This window comes from Myiozetetes cayanensis, unplaced genomic scaffold, assembly GCF_022539395.1.
Source record: "Myiozetetes cayanensis isolate MyiCay16 unplaced genomic scaffold, myiCay2020 scf23, whole genome shotgun sequence".
NCBI classification, from domain to species: domain Eukaryota; kingdom Metazoa; phylum Chordata; class Aves; order Passeriformes; family Tyrannidae; genus Myiozetetes; species Myiozetetes cayanensis.
Genome location: NW_026087445.1, coordinates 7,281,399 through 7,305,468, shown reverse-complemented (window position 1 = coordinate 7,305,468; position 24,070 = coordinate 7,281,399). Strand labels below are relative to the sequence as shown.

The following is a 24,070-nucleotide window of genomic DNA, read 5'->3' as shown; positions in this document are numbered from 1 at the left end:
CCTGGCTGGCTGTCATTCCCCGGCTGGCTGTCATTCCCTGGCTGTCATTTCCAGCAGTGCCAAGAGGCAGGAGAGAGGAGCACCAGCTCTAGCACAAAACCCAACCTCTCTAATTTATTCAAGCTCCCTTTTAGCTTTAGCTCCACCCTGGAAGCAGCATCTGGGTCCTCTCCACATACCCTGTCCTGTTGCAGGACAGTTGTACAGTTTTGAGCTCACAGCTCACCGGTGTGTGCTGGATTCATGCTCTTCCTGAGCCTTGCTGTACAGGTTTTGATTGGTTTAAGTTTTTCTGCTCTCAGAAATACCTCTGCCATCAGCTGTTTTGGTTGTTGCAGAGGTAGGCAAGAAGCATACTTGCTTCAACACCTCCCACACAGAAGCTGGCTTTGCAGCTGCAGGGATTGTTCCCAAGTGTCCAGGGGCCAAGAACGCTTTTTATTACACAGTAGAAAAGCCAGGCTGTAGCTGGCAGCTTCAATTATGCACATATAATAAACTCCTCTGTTGTCGTCTACCTACTGATCTGACCTCAAATGGCAGGCTGGTACCGAGTCAACCAAAATTATCCCTGGCATGACTCCACTGCTTTCAGTAGCCTTGTGATTCCTGCCCATGGGTGCTGTTGGAGGGCAGAAACGCTTCATGAAGAACTAAAATAATGAGAAAATTATTCTGAGAAAGCACCTCCGCGGGGTATGGGGAGTGTGGGCTGAAATCACAGCCCGAATACACCCAGGGCAGGGTGTAGCTCTGATGGTGAGACTGGAGAGTACGGATGCTGCTCCCTCTTGGATCACACTGTTCTTATCCTGCCCTGACCAAGGGGTAGTGGCACGGCTGGACTGCCAGCACCTCAGGCTGAAAGAAGTGCCCTCTTAAAAAAAACAAAGGGCCTACCAAACTTTCCTTGGGATATCAAACAATTGTTTTCTGTTCTTTGGAAGGATCCTCCTTCCTGCATTGAAAATAAAGGATCATGGCAGTAGAGTTGCTCTTTCTTCTTTATCTCCGCTTGGCTCCATTTGGAAGAGATTAGTGTTGCATTTGTTTGACATCCAGGTTAATAGCTTCCCTTCGTCCCAGTCTCGGCTTCCGGTTTTGGCTATCTGGAAAGCCAGGCTGGAAATTAATCGGCAAACTCTGGGGAGAGGATCTCGGAAGAAAAACTCAGAACAGATTTGAAAAGAGGCTGTTCTAAGCTGTGCTGATTTGGATGGGAGCCACCGGCGAAAATTAGAGATTTTTCAGGAGTTTGCTGCCAAGGAGTTAATGGCTGAGAGTCGAGGATTTTAATAAATACACTGGTAATTAATTATAGGAGTTGTCCTCGTGTTTGAAAGTCAAGGAACACGATAGCTTGTTTGGGTTAAACATCTCCCCTGCAGTATTTGCAACCCAAACACGGGATGACGAGTGGGAGTGAGCGGTCAGACAAAGCGGGGTCTGTGTGTGCGGCCCCGGGGAGGCGGAGGAGCCCCGGGACCGCTCCTGCCTCTGCCCCGCAGGGTTTGGGGCCAGGGAGAGCAGGGAGGGGGGTCCTTGGGAAGGGGGGACCCCGCTCAGTGCGGGTGGCGGCGGGGAGAGCGAAGCAGCACCGGGGCTCCGGGCGGCTTTCCCGGAACAGGGAGAGGAGCGGCAGCGGCGGGAAGGAGCGAGGGATACAAACAGGGAGGGGAAAGAAGAAAAAAAGGGAGGAGGGCGTGGGGGGGGAAGAAAAACTGGGAGAGGTGGGGAAGAGGAGGGGGGAAGAATAAAAATAATGGGGGGGGAAGGGAGGGAAAAAGGCGAAAAAAACCACGGGATCGGAGCCAAGGCATCGCAAAACACCCCCGCTGCCAGCCCGGGCTCCCGCAGACAAAGGGGCGGCGGGGCGGGCCGGGGGCGGGCCGCGGGGGCGGACCGGGGGCTCCTCCCGCTGCCCGGGGCGGGGAGAAAACTCAGCACCCACGGCGGGTCCCCCGCTCGGCCGCGCAGGTGGGGTCCCTCGGCGGCGCAAGTTTCCCCAGGGCAAAGGGGAAGGAGTTGAGCGAGGGCGGCCCCGCCGTGCTCGCTGTCCGTCGGTCCGTCCGTCCCCGGCTTTGTTCCCGGAGGATGCGGCGCGCCTAACCCCGGCCGAAGCGGTGGGGCCGCAGCGGGGGCAGGGGCAGCCCTCCGCCGGAAAACTCCGCGCCGCCCTCCTTCCTCCTCCTCTTCCTCCTCCTCCTCCTCCGAGCCCCGGCGCGGAGCGATGCTCTCCGGGGCGGCGGGCGGCGATGGAGCGGGGCGGTAGCGCGGAGCCGCGGTGCACAGCGGCCCCTGGGGCAGCCGCCCGCGGCCCCTGAGCGCCGGGAGGAGGAGGAGGAGGAAGAGGAGGAAGGCCGGGTGAGTGAACAAACCGCGGCCATGGAGGAGTGGCGGCAGTGCGGCCGCTGGCTCATCGACTGCAAAGTTTTGCCCCCGAACCACCGGGTGGTCTGGCCCTCGGCGGTGGTCTTCGACCTGGCGCAGGCGCTGCGGGACGGGGTGCTGCTCTGCCAGCTGCTCCACAACCTCTCCCCCGGCTCCATCGACCTCAAGGACATCAACTTCAGGCCCCAGATGTCCCAGGTAGGAGGGGACCGATGGAGGGAGGGGTGGGCGGCTGGGGGACCCCCACGAGCACCCCCTGCCCTGGATTCCTGGGTGCGGGTGTTGCTCTCGCACAACTTGGTGGGATGCGTGAATGGGATGGAATGCGTGGGAGACCGTCTGCTTCAGCCCCCCCGGATGCCCAGCAGCCCCCCCGGGCTTTATCCCCCCTGGTTTCTCGCCGGGGCCGGGGTGGGCAACGCCGGGGGAGCCGCGGCCGCACGGGAAGGGCTCCGGGGCGGGGAGAGCACACCCCGGGAAAGAGGGAAACATCCCCCTTCTGTTTACAGTCATGGCGAAACAAAAGCAAATAATAGGGCTCAAGAGGAGATGGGATTATTCGGGTTTTTTGTGGAGGCGCTGGTTCGTCTGGGATGTGCGGGAGGAGCGAGCGCCGGGACAAAACTTTGGCTGGGAAGATCATAAGGAAAATAAATGAATAAATTATAGAAACACGCAAACCCTGGTGCTCTGCGAGCCTGCCCCGACCCCGGCCGGGCAAGGACCGCGGCCATGTGGTGTCCGACCCGCCGTGTTCCCCCTCCCCGTGTCGGGGCTCCTGGAGCCGCATCCCCGCGGAGCCGCAGCTGCTCCGGGACGGGGGGTGATGGAGGGCTCGGGTCAGCGACCCCAGCTGCGCCCCGGCCCCGCTGCCTGCTCCGCTCTCCGGTTTGGGAAATTTAAAAGGGCTCCCTCCATGGAAGTGTTTCCACTTTCTGATGGGTTTGGTGGAAGGAGGCTTTTAAATGAAGGGGGAAGAAAAAAAAAAAGTAAAATCAGCTCAGGTTGTTTTGGGTCTAAATGTTCTGCTTATGTTTTTTTGCAAGCTGAGATGTAGGTATTTGCATGAGAATCGGGAAGTGAAATCGATTGGAAACAAATGAAATGGGGCTCTCTGCCCTCCCCGGCTGTGTTGACAAGTTCATGGTAAACTGTTATCTTTTATTTTTGGACAACAACAGGTTTTGGGGGTGAAATGGAAGGGAAACTTCCTGGTAGTGAGGGCATGGGAGACTCAGTTTAACTTTACCAAAGCCTTCAAAGATAAATAGTGTAAAATACCAGCACGAGTTCTGTTCATGCGCTGTGCAAGCACGCTGCTCGTCTGGCAAGTGCCTTTCCCTTCTTCTGCTGGTGTTTTTTGTTTGTCCCCATCACCCAGCGAGACATAACCTCGTGTGCTGGGGGAGCTGCTGTGGCTGAGGACAGCCAGGAGCTCTGATATTTGGAGCCCCTCTTTGGGGAGCAAAGGGTGTTTTGCTGTGAGGATGTCACTGCTCGCTTGTGGAATCAGAGACCTTGATCCTGCAAAGCACAGGAGTGGGAATCCCCAGCTGTGTGGCGAAACCAGCCTGTGTCAGCTCTGGTGCTGTCTCAGAGTAAATAACAACACGTCCTGATGCCTCTTCCCAGGGTGGAACAATGCTGTGAGATTTCCTCTTGGCTTTCCAGGCTACAAACTGATCAAACTCTCTTCCGCTCAGACCAATGTTTCCAAATATAAACTGTCCTAAGGAGCTGTAGGTGTGGGGGACTAGAGCTCTCCTAAAACGTGCTGAGAATGGCATGCTATGATTTATTTTTTTTTCTTGTAAGGAAATACTATAATCCTAGAAACCTAATTTTTGGTGAGGTATTTGCCCTGTGGGGAGTTGAGAACAGGTTTAAAGATGTGGCACTTGGGGGCATGGTTTAGGAGTGGACTTGGCAGTGTTAGGTTAATGGTTGGACTCGATGATCTAAGGATTTTTTTCCAACCTAAACTATGATTCTGTGGGAGCTGTGACGTAGGGAGAGTCCCAGGGGGTTGTCTTGAGAGGAGACTCTTGCTGCCCTTGCTGAGGCAGGTGTTGCTGGTTTGAGGGGAGAGTTTACAGCCCTGCTGTCTGTAATGAAATTGCTTTCTGCTTACCCCACCTGGCTGCTTTCCCAGCTGTAGGAGGGGTGTGAAGGGAACTGGCTGATTGGGATGGCTTTGGTGGCCACCTCTGCAAGAGCCTGGTCATCAGAGGGGAGCAGCACAAAGCTGAGCCCACAGGATGTGCAGAGCCTGGTGTGGGACTGGATGCTCTGGCGAGGCTCAGCTGATGCTTGTCCTTGGCCAGGATGAGACCCAAATCAATCTCAAATCAGTCTTTACACTTGATGTGTTTGGTGCTTCTCTGGCAATTCCTGAATTTGGGAATCCAGCTTCTTCTCCAGGGTGGCTAAAAGCATCTCCTGCTGCACTGGCAGCCCGGGGAGGTGAGAGGGACGAAGGGATCTGAGCCCAAAACCACGATGGGGACGAATATCCCTGGGGTGCCCCGGCCCTGCTGTGGCTATCGGTGCTCAGCTCAGCCTCTCCAGGCCAAATTTCAGAGGAAAAATGTAGGAACCCATCTTTGTCACACGGCTGTGATGTGTTCAGACACGGGGTAGGGATGTGCAAGACAGAGCGCGCCTAGGAACTTCAGAGGTTGTTTTTGATGATAAATGCACATTTTACCTGGCTGGCTGGGCTGGCTAACCAGCTGTCTGCCTCGCTACAGAGGTTATTCCTTTTATTAATCAGTTAAAATGCCAGGGGACAAGACACTTGTGCTAGACTTGAAACACCCAGTAATATTCTGTCATCCACCTTTCTTGGTGAATTAAGTGGGGCTGTGCAGGTGTGTAATGAGAAACAGATTTCTGCCCGAGGTGAGCAGCGTTTCAAAAGCCAGAGGTGAAATCACATCGCTCTGCAGAGAAACGCTTTAAGATCTAGACACTTGTGTGTTATTTTTTTAAATCCCTTTCCATGCTGATTTGTTTTTCCTTGCAGCTGTTGAAGGTGGGCTGTGAGGTGAGGTTGGAGCGTTGGCAGCGCTGCAGGGCTGGTGGGGAGGCTGCAGGGACTGGTGCTCTTGTTGTGGAGGGATGAACTGGTGTCCCTGTCCTCCTAAAACCTCCCCGTGCTTGTTCAGCAGAGAAACCAGGCCGGTGAAATGGCCAGGCTGGCCACACAGCAATAGTTTAATACATGGTGCTTAATTAAATAAATGAGGCAAATCGCCCCATTAGATTGCAGTATCAAATTTGTGTTATTTTCATGCTCAATTCCAGTGCTTGGAGGTCCCTGGCAGGATGGGATGACCCAAAGCTACTGAACCTCCACAGTGGCTGATGAAATAAACAGGAAAAACAGTCTTAAAGCCCAGTTCCCTTCTGAGAGTCAGTGGACGTGAGGCCAGTTTTGATGAGCCTGGAGTAAAACTTGATTTCTGCTAATTGCTTTTGCTGTAGAGGCTGTTTCTGGAGAGTTGGCAAGTGGGATGAACATACTTGCCCTTGGTGCTTATTGATCATTATGTCTGTTACCATGATTGTATTTTGGGGGGTTGAAGTCAAGGTGGTTTGCCAGCCAACTGCAAGAGTGTGATGCAAAGGACATTTGTATTTGCAAGTGGGAGCGGATGTGGGACCCCTTAGGCTTGTATTCCCTGTCCTTTGTGCACAACTCTGAGCACAGTGTTTCCCTGAACCCCACTCCACTCCTCTTCCCATTCCCCTTACCTGGCACAAATTTCCAGTTCTCTGCCACTGTGGTGCAGCTGCTCTTGCATCCCAAGCTACTCTTGTAAGATGGAGATCTCAGAGCTTTGGATTTGCATCAGTTAATTGGGTTTGAATCGTAATTTTGTTAAGTGTCTGGTCAAATACAAATTAAATGACCCATCACTTGTGTTTCAGCATTGTGAGGTGTAAAAAAAATGTGCAATGAATAGATTGCACTTTTGGGTGAGGTTGATATTTGGTGGTGTGAGTTTTTAGTTTTGTGGGGGTTTTCTTTTTCCTTCCTATTTTCTCTTTTTTTTGTTTGTTTTTTTGTGGTTTTTGTTTTTGTTTTAGTTTTTGTTTGTTTGGTGTTTTGTTTTGTTTGTGGTTTTTGTTTTGTTTTTTTTGTCTTGTTTTGCGTTTTCCTTAGGTAAAAATTAATCCTTCCTGACAGGGACTTGGATGTGTACTGAGGTGGGCAGGGAAGCTCAAGTGAGCCCTGCTGCAGTGTGCTGCTTCTCAGGCAGGTCTCTGGGCAGAGGCCTCATGGGATCAGCTGTGCTGGACATCTTTACACATGGTAGAGGTTGATCAGGAATTATCCCTGCTGCTGGAGCACCTGGGAGCTGGAGCTCTTGCAGTGTGCCAGGTCACTGTCCTTTCTCTGGTGGTTAATTCCCCTGGCGTCTGGCAGGTGTGGTTCAACCTCTTGGCACTTCCCACTGCCCCATGCTGGCTGTCAGAACGTGCTGTTGCAGTGTTACCTTCTGTAACACTGACATTCCTCCATGCTTTGAGAGGTGGGAATTGGTACCTACATCAAAGCCATTCTCGGGTTTGATCAGGTGATTCAACATCAAGACTTGCATTGATATCGTGTTGCATTCACCCTTCCTCCAAGCTTGGTCTGGACACTGTTAAATATATATATATATATATTATATTTATTTTTTTCCTGCTTTGGAACCTCCTGGATTCTTGAGATGAAGCGGCCACAGATTTAACCAGATTTGTATTTGTGTGTGCACAGGCTCTAAGTTAGCAGTAATGGCCAGCTCATTAAGGATTCTTATTCTGAAGCATATTGACATCTCTCTAGAGATAATCCATCTCGGTCTGCAGCGCCTGGAGGTTCTATTAGGGCTCTTGAGACTGATGAGACACAGCAAACATAATTGGAGTGATGACTTTGCTGCCCACTGCTCTGTTTTGCTCCTATTAAGGAACCACGCAGACAACTGACTCCCAGGATTGATGGGTGTGACGCCCTACACCTGACTGAGCTGTCAGATGGCTCCATGCCTGGTGGTTCTTCTCAAAGGTGGCGTTAATTTGCCATCAAAATCCTACTTATTGGTGATGTAGGCGCTCATCTGCCGTGACAACAGGGAGCAGGTGGTCTTGTAGCCACTGCCTCCCCCAGGTATATGGGGGATGAAGGCACCTTGGTGTGTTTGGTGCTGGTAATTATTCACAAGGCTTTGGGACTTTTAACGTGCCAGTTGAAGGCTTTATAGCTACAATGCTTGTAATTGCTTCCATATGTCGTGATAGTAGTTAAATAGAATTCGGTGTTATCAGAGCTGATTGGGTGCTTGGGTTGTTTGAGCAAAGTCTGATTTGAGCGACTCTGATTTACCCTACTCAGGTCCTCTGGCTTTTTTATTTACTCTCTGCTTCTTGAAATTGAGTTCTGTTCCAAAAAAAAAAAAAAAAAAAGGCTGTAAAAAATGGCCTCATTACATATCCCTGTTTACTGTGTCTCAGTGACTTCCCGTTTGGATGTGCTGAGCTCTTACAAAGGGGAGAAAAGGTGCTCTGTGTGTAGGGCCGAGCTCGTGAGCTCCTTGCAAATGGGAACCGCTTCCAGTCTTCCTTCCCAGCCCCTCTTCGTGCCTCCTGCATGTCAAGTAGACCCCTAAAACCTTGTGTTAGCCAGAGGTAGTACCCTCTTTTCGGCTGTTTGAGGTTGCAAGATCTGACTGAACCTGCAGCTGGAGGCTCATATGTATTCTGGTGGGGCAGAAGAAGGCAGAAAGTGTTCGATGGATCCTGTGGGCTGTGCCAAGCAGCATGAAAAGCAGTGAAAACTCTTCTTCTCCCCTCTCCTTGAATGATTGATGAGAGTTAAATACCTGCATTAAATACCTACCAGGAACTGGCTCTTGAATGAATGGATGCCTTTAAAAACACAAAGCCCCCCCCAAAAAAAACAGTCTGTTTGGTCGTTTTTCAAGTTGGGACTGGGTCTTGGAAGCTGCCTTCTCTCTCAACAGCATGTTGATGAGCTGTAAAAAATGCTTGGCTTGTCCATCCTCCTTGGTGGGGATCCCTGGTGCTGGATGTACTGCCAGGAACACGGGGTACCTTCCTGCCTGGTCCCTCCAGGGACAAACAGCTGGATCTTGGGCAGTGGCACTTGTGATGCTCAGCTGCTGTGGCTGGGTTTCAGCAGGGCTGTTGGGTGTGAGGGATCAGGGCTGCAGGAGTGTAGGCTGGATTATGTGGGAGGGCTGAGCATCACCACCTCAGCCATGCCTGGCAGGATGTGACCCACCACCCTGTCGTGGGTGTGGGAGTCCCTGTGCCTTGAACCCTTCGCTTTCTTCAGCCCATCTGTAGCCAGAAGGGACCTGATTTTTGGCAGTGACAGAAATTTTGCTTCAGACTGACCTGAGGGCAAATTTTTGATCTGTTTCTTTGTCGCCTCTTAAAGAGACAAACCTTTTTTCCAGCATTTGAACTTTTTTCCCTTCTCTGTTTGATTCCCCTCAAGCCTGTGTTTAGAAGTCTATCAAATAATGCTCATCCCATAAATCCCAGCAGCCTGGCCTGGGGGTTCTCAGGGCAGAGCTGGGCTGGGAGCACCAGGATCCCACAGATTTAGGGTGCAGTGTGAATGAGGGGGTAGAGAGCTGCTGCACTGCAATATGCCATTGAGGTGTGCATATTGAGGTGGGGAGGATTGGATGGTGGAGGCTGGTAAGTACAGTGAGCTTGGCAACACCTCTGGGAAGTGAAGATTATCTCTGCTTTGATTTTTAAAACATGGATGCATGGATCCACCTCCTTTGAGCTCCACAGTAGCTTTCCTTTTTTTCTTTTTTTTTTTTTTTTTTTTCCCTCCCCTTCTCTTGACATCAGTCAGATCCCTTGGACTCTCAGTGATCTTAAAATGGTCCAGTGGCGGCTCTCCCAGCAGCAGCTTCCCAGAGCTCTGGTCTCACCCAAAGCCTTGCTCAGTGCCCATCAGGGTGACCTGCTCTCCTGTTAATGCCGGGTCCATCTGTCTGCCCAGCTGTCTGTGCATCATCCCAGCACCCCTGGGGCTCACCGGTGCTGGCCCCAGGCAAAGCCTGGCCTTGTCCCTGTTACCAGCCTGCAGTGAGTCACCCCCAGCTCTCCTGTCATAATTAGCCCCAGGACATGAGTTTGGGCACAGGGTGACTCCTGAGTTACTTTACAGCAGCTGCCCAGGTTCACCTGCCATCCCTGCCTTGTGTCCTGCTTATTCTTAGCTGTGTGCCCTTGATGCTCCTTTTGAAGGAGGGGGAAGGACCTTCTTTTTCAGGGCAGCCATTAATCACAGTCCGCATTTGACAGCGTCAAACTCGGCGTTAATGAAATTACTTTTCTCAGAGTTGTACCTCCCCTTCAAGAAAAAGCCCGGAAAAAGGTCTGTTTCTAATAAAACTGGCTTTTCCTTCCCCCCCCCTTCCCCTTTATGTTTTCTTTGGTTGCAGCTCAGGGCTGTGCTTCACCCGATGATACAACTCGGATGCGGCCGCTCCTTCGCTCTCCACCCTCTGGGATGGCTCTGAGCCTCCTGTGTTTCCAAGGGATGGACAGGCAGGGCTGGGCTCTCCTGGCTGCTGTTTGGTGCAGGTGGAGGTTGCAAACCAGGCAGCAAAGTGCAGAGTTTTATGTATAACAAAACTTCTGCTGTCCAGGTGTCCCATACCTCAGCTCTGTCGGTGACCTTGCAGCTGCTGAGCCCTGTGGCTTGTTCTTGGTACATGGGGTGTTTTGTGATGCTTGGGGGGATGTTTGACTGGGATCCTGTTCTGAAATAGCTCAGCCCTGTTGAGTGCTGCCCGTGTTGATGGTAAGTTTTAGCTAGGATGCCCTAATCTGAAAGGCTTTCCTGGGGTGTGTCTGTAATGGGTGATTGGACCCCAAGAGCAGTAGTTTGGCCATCAAATTCCCCAGAACAGGTTTTTGAACCCTTTTCTGAAGACCCCAAAGAGCTGTTTCACCCTGACACGAGGGTTGGACTAAGGATGTGCCTCCCATTGTCCCTCTTCCTCCCACCAGGGGTTGCTTGGGCAGCAGGAGGTAATGTGAAATCTATTCTTGTTTCGTAACCCCTGGGCCTGCCCTGTCTGGACAGCGAGGATTCAGCTGAAGGTCCTCCTTTGCCTCCTTGGAAGGCCACCAGCCTGAGTCATATCCTGACTCTCTCTGCCCATTTGGCTCCTCAGTGCTGTGATCCACTGAACTCCCCTGTCAGGGGACTCTGTAGCGTTGCCTGTGGTACAGACCTCGTGGTAAATCAGCTTTTATTTGCTGTGCTGCCGCTTGACTTCTCAGGATTGGATTTCCCAGGCTTTGCTGGACCTGGGGAACGTCTCCCACTTTGCACACCCTTGTTGGGAGTGGCATCACTCCGTGTTCTCTCCCAGACCGCAGCACAGCTGACCAGGTGATGAACCTGGTTTGGCACAGGGAGATGCTGCTTGGCTGCCTTTGGATGTGATGCAAGTGGTGAGCTTGGGAGGGATCTGTGCCTCCCTGGGATGTCCCAGTCCTCTGTTTGGCAGGAGCTTCATTCCATGCCCTGGCTCCTTGGGGGATCATGGAGCAGCTTCTTGTGCCTGCCCCCACTGAGACCTTGCTTTGACCCCCAAACCACCAGGGTTTGGTGAACGGGGAGAAGGGGGAAGGTTAAAAGGTTCCCACAGAGGAAATTTGCTCTTTCTCTTCCAGCATACGCTTCAATACTGGTAGAAGGGGGGAGTAAATTGGCCCTTTTATAGCATTCATATCTTTTGTTGTGTTTTATAGTGGTTTACAGCTAAATGGAACATCTGGTATTTGAAGGGGGCTGAGGAGGGAACAGAGGAGTCTTGTGGATGAGGAAGGGGAGGAGCGGGAGAAGTGATTTGTGTTTACTGCTGCAAACACAGAATTATCTGTGAAATCCACTGAACTCATGGGCATGACGAGAGTATCCAGTGCATGGAAAACAAATGTACACCCAGGCTGGGAGGGTGGCAGAGCTGTGGCTGCACAAATCCTGCGGATGGGACACGCTCCTCTATCCCTGTGGGAAAGCCCAGAGGCTGTGCCCTGCACTAGACTCATCACTGTGTCCTTGCTGAGCACCTGCCCCCACTCTGCTCTGGAGGAAGATGTGCTGCATCCACTGTTTTTGCTTTCTAGGATGAGCTGTTTGGCTCCTTTGGGTTTATCAGGTACTTTGAATGCTCACAGCTGGGCTGGGAGCATTCAAGTTCATGGGAGGATACAGATTTTCCCTAAAGCAGATCCCTGTTCCTGGGAGGTTGGGCTTGTCTCTGTGGCAGAAGCAACAAGAATAGGAGATAGATACGTGGTGGTATAAATGTTTTATATATATATATATATATATGTATATATAATATAGAGATAGATGTGTAAAACATGTACATGTATTTATATATAAACAAAATCATGTTTCTTTAAGAGCTGGAGTGTGTTAAACACTGGAAATCCCAGGCTGAGTGGCATGTCCCCAGGACAGGAAATGTGTGCAGCATTGGGACAGGCTTGTGTGCACATCGAGCCCTTCTGTGTTTATGGGAAGCACTTTCTCACGTGAGTGATCTTCCAAGAGAGTTGCTTTGGAGAGGGGAGAAGACCAAAAAAAAAAAAAAAAAAGACAAAAGTCTTTTTCTCCCATGGCTGTGGGAGAATTGTGACTTAAAACAGAAAATAAAACAGAAACTTTCCTAGTAAATCCAGTATGTTACTCTGAAGAGTTTATGCTGGTTTTTGTTTTTTTCTCTTTATAGATCAACTACTTTATCTTTTGCTGCTGCTGCTGCAGGGTTTGGGGCTGTTTTCTTGGAACTGCTGCTGGAGCAGCAGCTGTTCAGTACAGCTTGTCTGTGGGCTCAGCCTCTGGCCTTGGTGAACTGGCCCTGGGGCTTCCCTCAGTGCCCCTCTGTCAGCAGATGCTCGATCTGCACGGTGCAAATGGCTTTGTGATGGTCATCTGGCCCCAGACCAACTGATGCTGGGCAGAACCCACCAGGTCCTTTGGTGATGGCAAAGCTCTGGGTTTTTGGGGACTGGGTGTTCTCGTGGTGCTGGTGTTAGCCTGCATCTTCTAGCTCTCAGGTGGGGAGATGTGCAAACTTGCAGGTGGATGTGTGTGGGGGTCTTTTAACAAAATTATCAGTTTTCAAGCAACAGAATAGACCTAAGGACTTTATATTGCCAAGTGACCAGGAGCATGGAACCAGCCAGCTCAGCAGCAACCATTCCAGGAGGAAAGCTGGGCCTGCCCAGCTCCAGACTCCTTCTAAAAGTCTGGATTTTTCAGTGTGAAGTTGCAGGACAGGATGGGTGAGTGTTGCACTGTGGTTTGCTGACCTGCCTGGACTGTGCTGGACTGGTCTGTGTTGGGAGCTGCTATTCCCAGGGAGGCAGACCATGGTTCATGGAGCATCTCACTACCTGGGACATCTTTTGTTTGTGAAACCAACTGGAGGGGGTATTACTTGAGCACAAATATTTTTACGTAAAACTGGAGTTTTTGATGGGCTTTCTGAAATAATTTCAAAATAAATCTGGGATCTTGCCAGGTGTGACTCATTCTGCCCTCTGGGTTTTCAGGTTGCAGTGCTGAGGGCGGGATGCTGGGACAGCATCACAGATTTGGTGTCTCACTTTAGCCCTTTCTCGTTCATCAGTCGAGTTTTGGGTTCTCCAGGGGTTGGGATGTTCACGCTGATGGAGGTGTGAGGACATTTCCAAGGGACTTCCCAGCTTTAATTGATGCCACTCCCACCAGCTTTGGCCACCTTCTGCATGATGCAATCAGTGTCTCCCTGGTGAGAACTTCACCTGAGATAACAGCAAACCTGGTCAGAAGTCCTGGGCTGTGGGCAGCAAAACCTGTTCCTTGGGACACGATGGGAGGCTGTGGCTGGGGAGGAGGGGGGTGATGCTTCCCTGATACCACAACAGACCTTTTGCTGGAAGCTTTTACAGCCTCAGCATGTTCAGGTGCACGTCTCCAAGCTTGGAGAACACCTAAACATTTTTTTTTTTCTTAGAGGGACAAAGGTTAGAAGTGAATTTCCCTCATGTTGACAGCTCTGCTATCTCGGGAAGGGTAATGAGGGAGCTTTAATGAAGCTACAGTATCTACTTGAGAGTGTGGGGTTTCAGCCAGGTTGTTGCACGAAGCATTTCTAATTAGGAGAGATTTAATTCCAGATTTTTGTCACTCCCCCCCCCCCTTCCCTCTTAATTATATTTGCTAACGTGTTTAACAGCTTTCCCTTCAGAAAAGAACAATTTATTCAAAGGTCATAAATAGATTCTGGCATTAATTACTCCAGGAGTCACACTGGGCTGCTCTGGAGAAAGCAACTCCATGGGGAATGCTAAACCTTTCGCAGTTGGATTTATCTGTGGTTGAAACGACTTTGTTTGCACACACACCCCAACAAAGACACCCCTAAAAAAAAAAAAAATGGTTATCGCATCCACATTTGTGCCCAACTGAAAACCCACGGGGATCTTGTAGCTAATTTCCCTGAGTTTTTGGAACAAGCCTGTAAATCACATCATCTCCCTTGATCTCTCCATCTTTGTTTTGTGAGGTTTGGGGGTATTTTTTGTCAATTAGTTTTGGATCCCATCGTTGCTCTGAATGCTGTGCAGGAGCAGAGGAGCAAAGCCTGGCCACTTTGCTGGGTGTGCTGCTGTCAGGGACCACTGGCCACAGTGGCAGAAGGATGGGGCTGAGCTGTTCCCCTCGCTGCTGAACATCCCCCCCCCAAACCTTATCCGGGTGCCCAGATTAGGTTAATAGTTTTTGTAACCTCCAGATTTTGGAGCGGCTGTAACATCTGTTCCAAGTGATAATAAAGCAGTGCTGAGGGGGAATTAGCATACAGCTGCTGGGGTGGGTGAGAGCCTCTATAGAAAAATAAATGAATTTATTGATGGAAGATGAAGCCTCATTGCATTTTCATAGTTCCTGGTAATTTTGGCAGTGTGGGCAAAATCTGTTCCTTTGCAATGGGAAAGGACAGGGCTGTGATGTGGGACTCTGATGTGCATTTGGGACTTGAGTGTCCTTTGTTTTATTGTTTCAGCCCTCATTCAAAGCCAAGAGCACTTTTTCTGGCTTTAGGTTCTTTTTGGGTGTTTCTCTGGCATGGTTAAATCTGCCAGATAAGTCCTATTCCTGGGTGGAGCTGGGCTGGATGTGTGTGTGGTTGAATATTTATTACCTCTGGAAATAGCTCTGCTTTTCTGGTGACCTGACCTAGTGGGTGGCATCGTTGTACATCGTGGAGGGATTGGAACTAGGAAATAGGATGGAAGGCACCTTAAATTTAAGCCATTCTGTGATTCCTGGAGGCAAAGAGGAGCAGTGGATGCTCAGGGTGGAACTGGGAGGTGGAGAGCACCCCAGGGAAGGGATCCCTGGTGAGACCAGTGGGTATGTGGTACCCAAACTGGACATGATGCCTCATCCCAACCTGCAGAGCATCTGTGGGATGTTCATAGCTGTTGCTTTCAGTACATTGGGGAAATACGTAAGAATGTGATTGAAGTGTTCTCTGAAGCCTCATAGACTTGAAAGCGAATTTAAAATACCCAAGTTTTAAAATTTATAAAGCAGAATGATTAGTGACTAGAGAGGAGGTGATATTCTGGGTTTCCCTCCTTGTCAAATAATAAAAAGAAAAAAATAGAACCAAAACCAACCCACGCTCGGCTTTGGGCTCCACCAGCAAGAACTGAGTGAATAGTATTGTCTGTTATATGCTTGGAGAAAAATGATCTTAAGCAAGGTTAAACATCTGATTTATCTGGATGTGAATGAAAGGAGTGGGAGTAAAACTTCAAGAGGTGTAAAGCAGCCCCATGATTCCACAGGAGCAGAGAGGAACTCGCTGAAGATGGGGCTGTGTGTTTGCGTGGATATTCAGCCTCCTGAGCCAGGGCAGAGGGAAGGACTAATCCCCTGTAGCCACCAGGTTTCTTAAGGTCTGATCCTGGGGAATAAAGAGAATAAAGTGTGTTTCTCTGAGCACTGCTCTTGTGTAGGCTTGGAAGTGCTCAAATCCCCTTTCTGATCCCCCCCCAGCACCCCCCTTTTGATTTGGAGGGTTTTTTTGAGAGACATCTCTTCTAATAACAGTGTCATGGTGTGAAGATCCTGTATAATACAGACAAGGCATCAGGTAGTGTTATCACTCCATGGAAACCCGTTATTCAGCCGAGCAGGGCTGTTATTACCTGGCTCTGGTGGTGCTGGGGCAGGAGGAGCCGCTCTGACAGAGCACAGGAGAAAACTGTAGACAAAAAGGGGGTATTTAAATTGTCTCTAAGGTGGCTTAATAACTGCTCGGTTTTGTCTTTGTCACATTAGCAGCCAGGCTTTGTCATGTATTTAAGTGCTGAAGAATCAACTCAGAACTTCTCTTCCCTCCGCCCACTCAGTGTTCTACTTGAAAATTGGGGGGGGAAAAAAAAACCTTTTGGCTCTGGCTGACCATCCCACCCTGGGGCTGTGCAACACTTGCTGGCTCGTTTATTTCTTTGAGGTTTGACATTTTTGGTGTTCATTTGGCTTAAGACACATTTTCAGTTTTCCCAGCTCCCACCCCTCTCTCTCCTTGGCTCTGGCATCCTCACATGGAGCTCCATGAGATCCCAGGATAAGGGAGCTGATGTGCAGCCCCGGGGTTCCTGTCGCTGCTGCAGCTCCAGACGCTCTCCCTGGGTGTTTTGGCATCGTTATTCCTGCTGTTCTTTGGGAAAAACTGTTGCGGAACTTTTCTGTGGGTGGCTTAAAAAAAAACCCAAACAACTGCTGGATTTTGACAATTCTGTGGGTTTAAGACAACTGTTAAAAAAAGAGACAGCGGTAGGTTACTGCTGTGGGGTGTGTGTGTGCTGTGGGCTGCTTCCAGACCCTGGTTCTTCTGGAATCTCCTTTAGCAGTTGACATGAATACTCAAAAAAGTCCCTCAGACAGTTAGATGTTGTTATTTGTGTTACTTTTTGGGTTGTTTTTGCGTTGCTCGTGAATTCACAGGTCCAAGCTCCGCTTGGTACCGAGCCCTTTGCAAACAGAGGCTCCAATCCTGGGCAAAGGTTACCCAGATAACCTGGGAATAAATACAGAGCACCGAGATCTCATTCTACCTGAGAAGAGCCACTGGGCAGCTGGGGAGGAGGTTCTGACTGCTAGAAGAGAGCTGAGCTGGATTTCTCAGCCCTCCAAAGGGTTTATGAGCATATCTGGGGCTGGTTTGGTCCATGGGGAACACTGACCTGGTGCTAGACCTTAGAGGAAATAGTCTTGTTAAAGAATGAAGTGGCACAAGGTCAGACCAGTAATTTGCAGGTGCTGTGTGACTGTCCCTCCTTGCTCAGGTTTTGGGGATGCTGACCAGAGGGGAGCACTGCTGTTTTCCAGGGAGCTTGGGCTGTCCATGGCCAGTTCTCAGTTCTCATGTCATTTGTAGCTTCACAATGTGGACTGTGGGAGGTGGGGAAGGAGGATGCAATCCCAGAGATTGTGTAACCACGAGGTCCTTCTCTGTGGATACAGACGTGTGGTTGACCAGACTCTGTCTGGGTAGGAAGCAGCTGAAAGCTGGTGTGGAGGAGAGACAAAAGGTCACAAACTGAGTGTCTGAGTTAGACCAGAAGCTCGATACCAGGGGAGAGCTGAGATGGCTGGAAACAAAAACTGGAGCTGCAGTTGCTTTCCAGATCGTGGCATCACTTTTATTTGATGTTCCTTGGATTATTCAAGGCAACGTGAAGAAATTTTCTTGGGATTGAAGGGGTTTGTGCCTGGGAGTGGAGGAGGACTGAAACCTCAAATTAAACCTCTTTGATCCCTTCTGCCAAGCAGGGAATGACGCATCAGAGTGTGCACATCCCTGGCTGTGCAGGGCCGGGCACTCCAAGGGGCTCAGCTCTCTGTGGGGTCTCAGTCTGTGCCCCAAAACACACACTTGGTGATTTGGGGGGAGCCACCGCGGGCTGGCTTGATGTGATCTACCTGTGCATTTCAGTTACAAACTCAGATGTGGAAAGGCTTTGTTTCCTGGAAGGCTCCATTAATCATCCAACAGCAAGGGAGGCTGTGCAATGCCTTGGCTTCCCTACCCTCTCCTGGGATGTGAGCCCTTTGCCAGATGTCCATCAGACAGATGTTGGTCACTCCTCAAGTCCTGGAGAGGGAATGCTGTTCGTGGTAGAGTTTGCTCCAGGAAAAGTCTGTCTGCTTCTTGAGTGCAACCAGAAGTGATGGGTCATGATGACTTTATATGACATGTTATTTTTGCTCCCCTCCCTGAGGCACTCAGCAGCTGGAAAGCCTTTCCCCATGGAGCTGGGGGAAGCACTGCTTTGAATAAGAGCTTTTTGCATTGAAAGCTACACCTTAGGAAAGATGTTTTATTTCCCTCGGTGTTTATGGCCCTGTAAAATAGTGTGGAGCCTTCATTTTTTTTTTTTTCCCCTTTGCATAGCCTTGATTGCATTATGCAGAGGAGCAATTTATTCCTAACAGCTCAGCCTAATACGTGCCACAGCCATTTTCACAGGAGCCAGACCTGTCTTAATGTTTGCTGTATGACTTTTTAAATGTATCATGCTGGCTCCTAAGCCAGTGTTTTCAATAACTTCTGCTTGGGGCTGCACAGAACTGAGTATACATCAGGCTGACAAAAATCTGTGTGCTTGTCCTTGCACCTTAATTCTGTGCCTAAAAATTCTCCGTCCGTTCTACGCTGTGTATGTGTTGGTGGAGGCAGTTGCTAAGAGAAAGGACTAATTTAAAGCAGAAGGAAGTTATAAATGCAGCTGCAGTAGTAAAAATTGACTTAAGTTGGGTGGTATTTAGGAAATTAGAACGGGGATACTGACAGAAAAAAGGGGAAATGAAGAGAGTGTTTAACTGTGTGTTGACACTGTCTTAACTGTGTCAATAAAGTAACTTTAATTCATGGGTCACTGAGCTTTTTTTAGGGTTGCTGCCTGTTTAGACTTATCGATCCCCTCCCATTAAGCCCTGAATATTGTCCTCTCATGTCCAGGCAGTTTTCAGCCCACTAAAGCAGAGTGGGTGGCTTTGGAAGGAGATGGAGCTGAGCTGGGGAAAGAATTGGATGCTTCTGCCAGTTCCCCTCCTCACCCCTCTGGCTGAAATGCAGCCTTAATGGTCCAGCCCAACATGTCCCTGGGGCCTTATCTCCACCCTCAAATTGTACCAAATTAATTAGACTGGCACAGCAAAAACAATGCAACCTTCCCTGGTGCTCCCTGCTCTGCGAACACAATTACACTGTTACACAGAGTTTATTTTAGATATTCCAATTAGGAATGTACTGTCTGGTGTAACTGCTCCTGTCTGGCTGGTAAATACATCATTAAGTCCTGTTTCATGGAATCACAGACTGGTCTGGGCTGGAAGGGACCCTTAAGCTGATCTTGTTCCAACCCCCTGCCATGGGCAGGGACACCTTCCACTAGACCAGGTTGCTCCAGGGGAAATGCATATCCTGGGGAGATACCTGTGTGTGACTAGACCCAAGTCAGTGCAGGGGTAGAGAGAGGCAGAATCAGCTCCCAGAAATAACGGGATTTTCCCGTTGTTGCACAGTGAGATGTTCCAACTGAGTTTTCTTGCTTAAGTGGGTGTAAATCAGGGGTAGCTGCAGAATCACTGAGGTGTTGGTGTTTGTTATGAATCCACACACTAAACTTTCCATTAAAGAATTCAACAGAGCATCATTAAAAAAATATTAACCCTCCCCCTCCAAATATGTTCTTCCATATTTTTTGGTAGACTAAGATATATCCCTGCCGGAGTGTGTTTAGTCCCTATTAGTCTGGCTCAGAAAAGAGGACTTGCCTCAAATCTGAAACCAGATCTGGAAACTATTCAGTTGAAGCATTCAGGAGATTTTGGGAGGATTTCTAACCCCTTTAGCCTCAGGTGCCAGCTTTGGGTGCACCCCTGATGTGTTCCTGGAATAGATGAGTGTTATGAGCCGCCAGGAGTGGGATGTGGGTGTTAGATTAGAGGGTCCTGTTATCTCATTATACTCCCCAGTATTAATTTATATGAATATCCAGAGCCTTATTTCCTGTAATCACTGGGATCTGTTCTCAGTGGTGGTTTTTATGAGCTGGGGGCCTGACCTTTTTAAGCAGCTTTACAAATTAAGTAGCCAGTAGATTAATTTTCTGTAGCCTGTTTTCATCATGCAGAAGAGGAACTGCACTGCATTGCTGTGGCAGTAAATTTTGCCTTTGGAGCTTGGGAGGGAAGGAAAAAATGTTTCAGATAAGGTAAAAGTCACCTTCTCAGAGAGAGGTTTAAATAAATGGATCAGAAATGAAGCTCCCCTTGGTTTAATTCAGTTTAAGGCTCTCCCTGAAGTGGAGGTCAGGGATGAGGTTGTGCCCAAGCCCAGAGAGGTTTGGAGTCTGTGGCCAAAATTTGATGGTTGAAACTTTAAGCACCACAGAAAGATCTTTAACTCATCGTGGTAACAAATCTTTTAATGCTTTAGGAAACTTTACAGACCAGAGTTAATTTTGGCTGGAGTCCCTCATTAAATTCCGCTTTGCAAAAATAACTTGAAATGGGAAGTAATTTCCTTTTTGTTGCACGTTTTCTTCCTGTGGTGTGAATTGGGATAATTAATCTGTGTTGGGCACGTGTAAGGCACGGCAGGGCACCTTGTGGAGAGCTACTTGTGGAGCTGGCTAGGACAGCTCTGCCTCTGCTGTGGTTCAGAGCATCCTTTCCACAACTGGAGATTCCTTTTAATTCAATGCCAGGACTGAGGGGGGATGGCTTTCCTTCTGCTCTCCACCTGGCTTTCATTACGGTGTTAGAGTGAATGGAATGAAGCTTGATACTCTGTAGTAAGGAATTACACCTCTCTCTTCTTTCCACAAGGGCTAAAAATACTTAATTGAAATCTTAAAGATAAAATAGAGGCTCTAATATTAAAAAAAAAAAAACAACCAAACAACCAACATCACAGTAACGCCAGCAGCCTCCTCATCCTTCCCCCTGATCGAAGTTCAATCTGATTTTTATCTCATGCATGCATTAAATATGCTGGTTAACCTTCAGATTTCCTGTCTCAGCCTCCCAAGCTTTGTGATACTCACAGTTACTCTTCAGTTAATTAAGTTCCTTCCAGTGCTGAAAGGGAGAGGAACTGATACCCTGAATGCAAATGGCCAAAGGCAGCACGAGAGGTTTAGGTAGTAAGAAAAATGTCTGTTCACGTCTGTGTTCGTGGATGGGTTTTCCTTTCCTCATACACTGAAATGGAGCTGGGGTTGATATGAAAATGCCAGGTAGGATTTTGGGATGTGCTCTGAAACCTACTGAGGTCTGAGGGAGGGCATGAGTACCCAGCTGTGGGTTCATCATTTGAAACACTTTCAGTTAGTGGGGGTAAAGTATAAAGCGGGGATGATCCATCCCAGCTAGGCTGTCTCCACCCCCTCTTCCCTTTTCTATTTTAAAATGGGTGACTTGTTGGCTGTTTTCTCCTGGGTATGGCTGATGGAGAGGTGATGTAGGATGGCAGGGGCTCTGCCAGACACATGGTGTGTCCCATCCGTGGCTCCAGCCTCATCTGTCTACCTTGCTTCTTTATAGCAACATCTGTCTGCCTGCCCTTGGTCCTGGATCTGAAACACAAGGACTAAAGCAGTTAAGCTATAAAACTTTTTATTTTTCCTTCCATTAAGACCTTTTTTTTAATAACCCACACCAGTTTTCTGTGCCTTGCACCATTCTAGGCAGGCTGTCACCCTGCAGGCAGAGGTGCTCCCCACTCCTACTGCTCCATTTCAGATTCATTCTGTGCAGGAGAAATTCAGAGCTGGAAAACCTGATGAGCCTCACTTAAACTGCTGGGAGAAACACAAGCCCTTCCTGTTCTGCAGCTCACACTGTCTGTTCACAGCCTTGGTTCTATCCAATACTGAAATGCAACAAAACATTTATTATTTAAAGCCGAGGAGAAGAAGCTCCGAGCGACTCCGAGGGCCTCAGGGCTGCCTGTCCAGGCACAGGCAGCCTCCAGATGCTGGCACAGGCGCCCCAGACCCCTTTTCCCAGCTCTGCCAGCCTCTGGTTCAGCTCCTGCTGCTGCCCATAGCGGGAGATACGATGCTCAACTCTTCCCCATGACCCAGGAGGCTCAGAGGATCTGCTGCACAGTGGGTGCTCCCTCCACAAGCAAGGTCTGGCTTGTAGATCCTGTAACACATGAGAAATTCCTCTTGGATAAGAGGGTTTGTGGGGCAGGTCTGTCTTTGTCTTTCCCCCTGCCTGCTCTTCCCTTGTGCCTGGAGGAGCAATGCACAGGTTGGTCGGCCCAGGAGCACCCCACGACCCCGTTTCTGCTGCTTTTGGGGGTGAAGAAGGTGCTGAGCTGCCCCAAGACAGCCCCATCTCTGCCATAAGGAGCTGACGCAGTGCAGAGCCCCACGTGCTGCCACAGGCATCCAGAGACCTATTAAAAAACACATTCTGGGCTTAATCTTGTAAAAATGCAGCTTGATTTCATATGCAGGTCTGCATCAGTTACCCGGGATGTGAGAAATAGTGTTCTGGCTTTAATTCCTTCTTTAGGAAGGAGCTGGAGGGTGTCTTTCAGCCTCATTACCTGGCATCATTAAGAGAACGTTCTGAGTGTTTGTTTTCTACTTCTAAAAATGCCATCCAGGCCCCTGGTGTGACATTTGGGGGCTGTTTTTCACCAAACCTGCTGGCCTGGTTTCTAGCAAGGCTCTGTGAGTAGATGGCAGCATTCCAGGAAGGTGTAACACAGCCTGGGTGTCAAGGTGTCTGTCAGCAGCCGTCACCAGGAGGGGATTGTTTCCATCCTTTAGGATACAGAACTCTCTGCCAGCATCACCTCTGGGTCCTGTGGTGATCTGGAAGCTGAACTATTGTCTCCAGAACTTGTCTGCAAGACAGGACTCTGCAAATCTCAAAACAGCAGAAGCTTGCAGGTTTTCCAAGCTGTTCTTTCCTCCATCACCAAACTTAAAAGGTAAAAGCTGCACCAAAGGCAGCATTATAAATATTTCTTATGGCTGAGTATTTACTTTTCAGTGGTGGTTTCCCTCTGCGTGATGCGCTGCTTGGGCTCAGTGGGATGAATGTGTTGGGTGTGCCTTTTGTTTGGCATTTCTGCCTCCTGGCAGGTAACCTGGCACGTCTCTCAGTGAGGAAAACACATTTAGGTGTAATTGCAGAGGCTTTCTGAGAGTGAAGTGAGCCTAATTGGAAGCGAGTCACCCAACATCATGACTGTATGCAGAAAAATTGTATCTACCCGTGATGGGTGAATAATGCAGTGGCATCCATACAAGCTCTTCCCAGAAAAATCTTCTGGATGCTGGAAGATTGCATGCTGGTGGTCTGATGGCAGAACTCGTGAAATAAGATTTCTTGGGGTGTTTTAAGGCAGGAAAGCATAGGGTGCCTGCAGTGAGGCTGGTGGTGTGTGCACTGAAATGAGGATGTGCCTCTGTCTAATGGTGGCAGCTGTGGCACCATCAGCTCAGGTGGTCTGGAGATCACAGACAAGTTTGGTTTGGAAAGGACCTTAAAGCTTATCTCATTCCATGCCCCTGCCACGGGCAGGGACACCTTCCACTAGACTGGGTTGCTCCAAGCCCCGTCCAGCCTGGCCTTGGACACTTCCAGATATCAATGAGTATTTTTAAAACTGGGCTCATATGGGTCTCCTACAAAATCAATATAAAGGCCTTCAATTCAACATATATGTTTGGTTATTATTTAATAACAGCCTTCTTTGACAGTTTTGCATAAATGACATTGGAGTCAGCTATAGCAGCACCTACCCCATGCTTCACTTCTGCCTCCCAAGTCTCAGAGCTTGTCTCTTCAGCATTTACACGGGGCTGCTTGGTTTTAGAGACAAAAATCAGCTATGTGAATTCCTTGGATTAGCCCAGGCTTGCAGGCTGCTGCCTGGAGCGTCCTCCCTCAGGTCTGGACCAAATACTTTGACGTGACAAGGCCTGATTTGCTGACTTGGCTGCTGGTGACTCATCTCAGAGATGCACTGTAGCTGTTCTCACCACTGCCCTGTCAAAAGTTCATCACGGTCCGATTCCCTGCGCCAGCCTGAGGAGCAGGGGAACAATGGCTGCTTGGAAAGTTCTCTGGAAGTGTGTCATTGCAGTGTAACTCTATATGGGGTTATGCAATTACTCATTTTCCTTAACAGCAGCTGAATGGTCTGTTATAATTTCATTGTCACGGTTCAGCTCAAGTCCCGTCCTGGAGCTCTGGGTTGGCCAAAATGTTTTGAATTTTCTTTGCCCAAAACTCAGTGCGTGGGAAGGTATCCTGTTTCTTCACCAGCTCTAATGCCAATTTTCTTTTTCACATATCCCATCTTTTATCTATGGTCATGTTTTCTGAGGGATGAAGTTTTAGCCATGGTGGGGCAAATGTGAGTTTAGGACTTCATGTCAGTAGTATGAGCCAAGACATTTCTTTTTATTTATTTATTTATTTATTTATACTTGTTTTTGTTTGGTTTTGGATTTTTAGGGAGGTTTATTTTTTTTTGTTTGCTTGGGCGTTTTGTGTTTTTGTTGTGGGTTTTTCCCCTTTCTT

The 24,070-nt window shown here is 49.1% G+C and overlaps 1 protein-coding gene across 3 annotated transcripts in view; it reads left to right on the top strand.

Moving 5' to 3' along the window:
* Positions 1-1,940: 1,940 nt before the first annotated feature.
* VAV2 (vav guanine nucleotide exchange factor 2) overlaps positions 1,941-24,070 on the top strand; it is a 126,244-nt gene continuing 104,114 nt past the window's right edge. For all 3 annotated transcript variants that reach the window (XM_050320204.1, XM_050320203.1, XM_050320205.1), the window contains exon 1: positions 1,941-2,589. In XM_050320204.1, coding sequence (XP_050176161.1) covers positions 2,386-2,589 — 204 coding nt within the window. In that variant the 5' untranslated portion in view covers positions 1,941-2,385. The remainder of the gene's footprint in view (positions 2,590-24,070) is intronic.